This window comes from Theobroma umbraticum, unplaced genomic scaffold, assembly GCF_002168275.2.
Source record: "Theobroma umbraticum cultivar Fairchild unplaced genomic scaffold, ASM216827v3 scaffold_12.1, whole genome shotgun sequence".
In the NCBI taxonomy this organism is placed as follows: domain Eukaryota; kingdom Viridiplantae; phylum Streptophyta; class Magnoliopsida; order Malvales; family Malvaceae; genus Theobroma; species Theobroma umbraticum.
In genome coordinates, this window is record NW_018397269.1 from 464285 (window position 1) to 471469 (window position 7185).

Consider the following 7185-nt stretch of genomic DNA (forward strand, 5'->3'; position numbering starts at 1 on the left):
AAAAGAATAAACAATGCAATAGTGATTTATAAAATGTACAAATTCAACTAAATCCCACTCTTTGGAAAGACCTTATTAATGATAATTTTATTCTGTGATTCTGTTAGCACACTGATTTGACTCATTCCCAACTCATGCTGTCAACAAAGAGTATGCATCACTGTATATGGCTGCCACATTTGAGAATACTGCAACAATGATCATGAAGACTGATTAAATCTTATCCTTCTTCGTTGCTATACCATGAGGGTCCCTGAAAACACCAAAGAAGGAAATGGAATGAAACATTGCTGCCTTAGGAATCAACTAAGCCATTGTATATGGTCATGTCTCGCTTAACCCTTTTTGTCCCCTCACCCTGGTTACTACACTAGTACAGGGACAGCTGCAGTTTGCTAATTCCTGCTGAAAATAGTTAAATAAATAGAATCTTTAGAGGGAATACCTAATAATAGTCAAAAACTTGGAGTTATTGAAGTGTGTCCAAATCTTGGATCAATGAATCTTGAATGCTAGAGATAGCTAACATGAAGTTTAACTCATTTCTTTAATTGTCTTGGACCTTTCAACAAGAGACAACTATAATTTCAATCACATGGTTTCTCATATCTTCTCGATTTCTATCTTCTGAAATAGCAAAGAGATATGCTTTTGATCGAGTTTCACAACTGATGAATTATTAACATAAAAGGCAGATAAGTATTAGCTTGAAAATTCCCTGGCGAGATAATAGCAAACTATCAAATTCTTCAGCATATTGTTGAAAACGGATGGATTCTCCCCAATGTTCAGGCATATAAATTTCAAAGAGGTTCAAAATATTTCAGAATGATGAAGGAAATAGGGACTCAATTGAGAGTAATGCAAGCTGGAAAGATGAAGGCAAGTAAAGCTCCAACAGTTGCTCCAGTGAACTCAAACGCTACCCATATGCTGGGAATGAATATTGCACCTAGCAGAATAATGGCAATGAGCCCAACAGTGACCAGTACAAACCTTAAGTTGTCTGAAGACAAAGGTGTAGCTGAGGGAAAAAGGAGGCCATCCACATTGAGGCGCAGAGGGAAGAAAATAATGGGGAAAACAAGCATGATATGACCTGCATAGCTGATTCGAACAATATCATTGAAGAGGGAGTTGTATGGTAGGCCTAGATCGTTGTCGAAGTTGGACAACAGGTCAGAAAGAGTGGAGTCACCAAACAGGAAGAACCCAAATAAGCCTGTCATTACATACACAATGGCGCAGAGAGCAACTGAAGTTTTCACCACTGCTGGCATACTAGGAGAGTCAGCAAGCTCGTTAGCAATTGGATGAACTGCATATATCAGATGTGATTTAGTTTAAACAACTGAAGCAGTTGAAATGCATTTGACAAGAATATGAGACATAGAACAAATGACCTAAGCAGTTTCTTAATTGTTTTCTTCTCTGAAAACAAATTACCTATAAGATTGTATGTCGTTTAAAAATAACTGGGATACTAATATTCTTTGAAGATAGTGACAGGCACAAGGTGATAGGTACAATTTCATATGTTCCAAGATAAAATTATCAACCAATCAATGATCAAGAGTTGCTTGTGTACCATTATAGTGGCAGAGATATGCAAAGATAACAACAGGTACAGCAGTGAAGAGCTCCCAAAAGGATGACAGATTGGTAATACTAGGAAAATATTTAGGCGCCTCTATGCTTCCCCTTATGAATTTGTATATTGTGATTCCAATAACAACAGCTAGAAACACAACCGCCAATGCAAATGATATAGCAGACGTGAATCTTAAGGAATCTGCAGAAAAGACAAAAAATGTAGCAGAGCAGCTTTACAATAGAAGCAAACTAAGCATCAGAAAGTATTCATTGTCATTCGAACAGGGGAAGGGCAGAGGTAAAATGCTAACCAATGCGCTGGAAACATATAAAGGGAACTAATACAACTGCTGTTAGGACTAGAACAACAAAGGCACAACTAGTCCACCAATGTTCTCCAAACCAGCCTTCCAAAACACCAGCATGGTGAACCCCACTGGAAGTTGATCCTGATAGCACATCCTCTGCTCAAGCAAAGCAAAAATGACGGTAATCAATAAGTGATGTAATCAAATCAGATACTGACCAAATATTAAAATGAATGCAAGGCATTTAGTTTACACCGATTATGATCAGAAACACAATCAGACCGCCAATGTTGTTTATGATAATACTAGCTTGAGCTAGAACTTTTCCAACGGTTCCAAAGGCATAAGCCATTAGATCACCATAGGAATATGCTGATCCTGGTTTGTTAAATCTCAACAACATCTCAATTGATGCCTGAGTCAAGAGTGCAGCAAGGACAATCAGGACAACTCCAGGAACTACCCCCACAATTTTCAAGGTTGCAGGCAAGCTCTATGGTGCATGTCAAGTTAAACACAGATCCATGGAAAGAAGCTCTTCCAATTTTATTGACCTGGGTTACTTCATCTCGATTTCTTGGTAGCAAAGGGGCTCTCTTGTCAGCAATTTGTTCGCGCTCCTTTGGAATGTTTTCAAATGTTTCAATAGTCATTTTTGTACTGATGAAAACTTGGGAGCAGATGAAGTCACCACACAATACCTTGAGAGCTCAATTTATCAATTATGAAGTAGATTCTTTAGAAAATCAATAGAAAAAGAGAAAAAAAAAATAAACCCAGTTATCATTAGGGAATTGGTTTTTGAATGTCTGAAACAAGAAGATAACAATTACTGGTACTTTAAAAGCTCACATATCAAAGCATTGTATAGACCTGGAAGAACTAAAAAACCAGAAAACTTGATATGTTTCAAGCTAGGACACAAAACAACAGAAAAAGGAGTACTAATTGGAGCCTAGAATTTAATTCTTTGAAGTTCAAAACTGGAAAATGATCAAACCAAGATAAGAGAAGAAAAGGAAAAAAAAAACAGAAGAATACAACAGTAATTGGAAAAACAGGAGGAAAAAGGAAAGAAGAAACAGAAGCTAGAAATCTTAATAACAAAAGACAAATGATGGAAGTACGTGCAAGACAATCACGAACTTTGTAGTCAAATATAAAGAACCAAATGTACCAAACATAAAAGTTTAGCGTCACCTGCCATTCATCGATAATAATGCACATATGGTCAGATGGATCTCTGACCAAAAAAGGTGGTTACATTTTCCTTATGATACATGACTGACTATTGATGTTTCCAGTTTCAAAACATCCTAACATCTCGGTTTGAGGTAATACTCAATTAGCCACCACCAACTTGCTTATCTCCAAGCATTGAATCTCTCTTTCTCTCACTCTTCCGATTATTAACAGAAAAACCATCTATTCCGTGAAAAGGACATGGATTATACTGTTTAATTAACACGATATTCATTCATTATTAATTAATGAGATTTTATGGGATTTGTGCTTTGAAATAAGAAAAAGAAAAATAGAGAAACAAAAGAGCAAGAACATGAAGTTACGGACCTCTAAACACTCCTTGGATGCATGATGATGCCGCCTGGGACGATTTTCTCTTCAACTTTAGCTAGAGGTTAGAATTGGATAATAGGGTTAAGGGTTTCGATAATTCCTAATTAAACAAAAACAATCACACTAATACATCTCATTTCAGTCCCTTGGCGATTGTCACAACTCCTCTCACTGGACAGGTAACCATTTGTTTTTTCCCTTTTGTTTTGGATTTCGTAAATAGATTTTAGAGTGGGTAGCCCTCCTCGAGCTAGAAAGGCTAGAACATAAATACTGTAAAAACAGGAAAGCAGTTTAATAAAACCATGACGATTAGTCTGTCACAAATCTGAATATACTATATTGCAATTTTTTACAACTTGATTTTAAGTCTACACAACATGATTCAAATCAAGCATGAAGCAGTACAATATTGCATATCGGGGAGAGGGGGAGCTATGATGTATGAAACTCCATACACTTCCCTAACAATCTAACTTTATACATTGGAAGAAGGTTCATCTTATTAAGTAGCTTATCAAACCTCCTTCGAAACCCAGATTTTTGAATTAGACCACAAATGACTCCATAAATCAAGGTCTTGTCAAGGAAACTTGACCTTATCTCCTTTCTGCAATCAAGGAACAGCCAGATAGATCATGCCCTGGGTCCTGCTCCTGAATTCTTTTTAAACAGAGCATAGGCATCACTATATATGGCCACCAGGTTTGAGAATACAGCAAGCACAATCATGAAAATAGCTAAGATCTTGTCTTTCTTTGTTGCTATAAAGTGGCAATCCCTGAAACACCAAATGGAAGATGATTAGTATTGAACCAAATTCAATAGATGACAGTCAGCAAATGAAATCTACTGAAAACAAGCAAGACATAAGAACTTAAACCAAACAATATTACGCAAAAGAGTAGGCCAGATTGGGCAGGAGAAACAGTAGTAATAACAACGTCCACTTCAAAAGCAAAGATGAACCTAAGAGGGTGCTCTTTTTTTACTCACAATACATCTATTGATTCTGGAACATTGACAACTATACTGAATGTTTCAAGATTATGAACATTAAAAAAATGTCTCACCAATTTTAAATGCAAATCAAGTTCCATATGCAGTCTAACCTTATTTTCTTATTAACATTTTTGAGCCACTAAGTCAACCATGTTTCAGTTTTAGTTTTATCTCATAACGAATAAATATCTAGCTTCATTAACACTGTACCGTAATGTATGATATCTGAAAGTTGAACACCAATTTGAAAGAAAGGGAATTAAACATAGCTGATATCTAATCGAATGGAAGGCCAAAAACTCACCTAAGAGTAATAGCAGCAGGAAAAATGAACCCAAGGCAAACTGCAGCAGTTGCTCCAGTGAATTGGAAAGCATCCCAGATGCTAGGTATGTAATTTGCACCCAAGAAGATAACCGTGATGAGCCCAGCAGTAATAAAAGCAAACCTTGTATTGGACAGACTTAAAGGCCTTGCAGAAGGGAAGAGGAGGCCATCCATGTTGAGTCGCAGTGGAAAGAAGACAATGGGAAACACAAGCATGAGGTGAGCAGCATAGCTAACACGGACAGCATCATTAAGCAAGGAGCTATAGGGAATGCCAAGGTCAGTATCAAAGTTGGCAAGCACATCATCCAATGTTGCATCACCAAATAGAAGGAAACCAAAAAAGCTTGTAATTATGTAAACAGTTGAGCATAAAGCAAGTGCTGTTCGCACAACAGGTCTTATCTGGGAAGAGTCTTCCAGTTCATTATCTATGCTGTGAACTGCAAATTTAAGCACACAAGAATATCAGTCATTCTTATTATACTGCACCAACATAAACAAAAACACATTGCTTAATGAAGAGTCTTAATTACTGAATCAACTTGCATACCGTTGTAATGGCAGATATATGCAGTGACTAAAACAGGGACTACAGTGAAGAGTTTCCAAAATGAGGTCAAATCAGTGACATCAGGTAGCAACCTAGGCATCAGTATGGTTCCACTAATCAACTTGACAATTGCTATACCCACAGTAATGACAAGAAACACAACTGCCAGAGCAACTGATAAGGCGGATGTAAATCTTAATGAATCTGCAACCATGAGAAAGGGTAACTGCTCGTTAGATATGTACAACTAAATGATAAACGTGCAATACAAACTATCCCACTTAAATTTCTACTACTAAAATGTATGAGGTTCTGAAAGTTCACATGCTAGGAAAGGTGCAAACATGAGCAAAAGAGTACTGCTAAATACTACATGATACATTGTAAACACTGATTGCATATGTATCAACCAGTTTTGAAGATATCAGATAATTTGAAAAGGAATACAATATCTGATTCAGAAACTTGACACATAAAACAAAAGAAAGAAACACAATATGCTTGGACTAGATCGTCCAGGAATTGATATCATATTTGAAATTCCTAATGAGGCAATTGGAAAACAAAACTATAGAGCTACTCTAAAATACCAAAATAATTATAAACCTAATATTTACCAATTAACATCCCAGCTTTCTGCTTTAACTATGTTTTGATCGCCTCAACCTTTTAATATCTAATGATCCATTAAGAACAAGCAAGATGATTAAGTAAAAAGCTAGCACAATCAAAACACTAACCAATCCGCTTAAAGCATGCCAATGGAGCGAAGATACCCAGTGTTGTGACAACAAGAACAAAGGTACGCCCATTCCACCAGTGTTCTCCAAACCACCCTTCAAGGACACCAGCATGGTGAACTCCACTTGACGATGTTCCAGAAAGCACATCACCTTCAAGAAACAATAACCATCATAAGTTCATAAGCAAATTTACACATTTCCATAGGATCAGGCAAGGACAATTTACGAAATAACTAAGTCAACAAAAGCAACGATCGCAGCACATGTCCAGAACACAATTAAATATCAACTAACAACCAGATATGCAACTCAGTTGTATGAAATGAAGTCATACCAATAATAATCATGTATACAATAAGTACACCGATGTTGTTGACCAAAACACAGATTTGCAAAAAGATTCTCCCATATTTCCCAAATGCATCTCCCATAAGACCTCCGTAAGAAGTTGTTTTGCCAGCTCTGCTAAACCTAAGCAAGAACTCAATTGACGCATTAGTTAAGAATGCCATAAAGACGATCATAGCAATCCCGAGAATTAGTCCCAGAACTTTCATGGTTGCAGGCAAGGCCATGATCCCAGCACCAACAATTGTTGTTGACAAGTTAAACACTGCCCCAGTAAAAGAAGCTCCATTAAATTCATCATAACCAACATCTTCATCTTGCCTTTTAGGTAACAATGGAGCCTTCTCATCAACAACATGTTTGCTCCTCCTTGACTTCCTCTCCTTCTTTGTTGTTATATCCCCAATTGTCATCTCCTAAATCACCAAATATTCTCAAAGAATCAACTTTATACAGAAAATCTAATCCACCTCACAGGCCAAAACCCGCCTTGAGCACACTCCAAGAAAATCTGTCCGCATAAAAAAGTCAAATAATTAGTTGCCAAACAAAATTAATTCCTCTATAACCAAATCTAAAAAACCAGTAACTTAATAGGCCTAACCAGTGACAAAATCCAAACTTTGCACCCTTTTGAGGTTGAAAAAAGAGAGGATCTTTCAAATCTTCTATAACAAAAGGTAGATCTTTTCCAAATAGATCACCAAAATAACCAACAAATTAATTTAATATA

General features: G+C 36.7%; 1 protein-coding gene and 1 pseudogene across 3 annotated transcripts in view; both read right to left on the minus strand.

Annotated features, from left to right (window-relative positions):
* LOC110425934 (amino acid transporter AVT6B-like) overlaps positions 1-2675 on the minus strand; it is an 8117-nt pseudogene extending 5442 nt beyond the window's left edge. The window contains exons 1-5 of the transcript XR_016351871.1: positions 2155-2675; positions 1905-2055; positions 1589-1792; positions 857-1318; positions 146-257 (exon numbers count right to left, since the gene is read on the minus strand). The product of XR_016351871.1 is annotated as an amino acid transporter AVT6B-like (transcript). The remainder of the gene's footprint in view (positions 1-145; positions 258-856; positions 1319-1588; positions 1793-1904; positions 2056-2154) is intronic.
* Positions 2676-3772: 1097 nt separating this feature from the next.
* LOC110425915 (amino acid transporter AVT6A-like) overlaps positions 3773-7185 on the minus strand; it is a 3737-nt gene continuing 324 nt past the window's right edge. The window contains exons 1-6 of one of the 2 annotated variants that reach the window (XM_021440997.2): positions 7057-7185; positions 6439-6963; positions 6102-6254; positions 5362-5565; positions 4786-5251; positions 3773-4260 (exon numbers count right to left, since the gene is read on the minus strand). In XM_021440997.2, coding sequence (XP_021296672.1) covers positions 4116-4260; positions 4786-5251; positions 5362-5565; positions 6102-6254; positions 6439-6865 — 1395 coding nt within the window. In that variant the 5' untranslated portion in view covers positions 6866-6963; positions 7057-7185 and the 3' untranslated portion in view covers positions 3773-4115. The remainder of the gene's footprint in view (positions 4261-4785; positions 5252-5361; positions 5566-6101; positions 6255-6438; positions 6964-7056) is intronic. The other variant, XM_021440999.2, reaches the window with a different exon arrangement.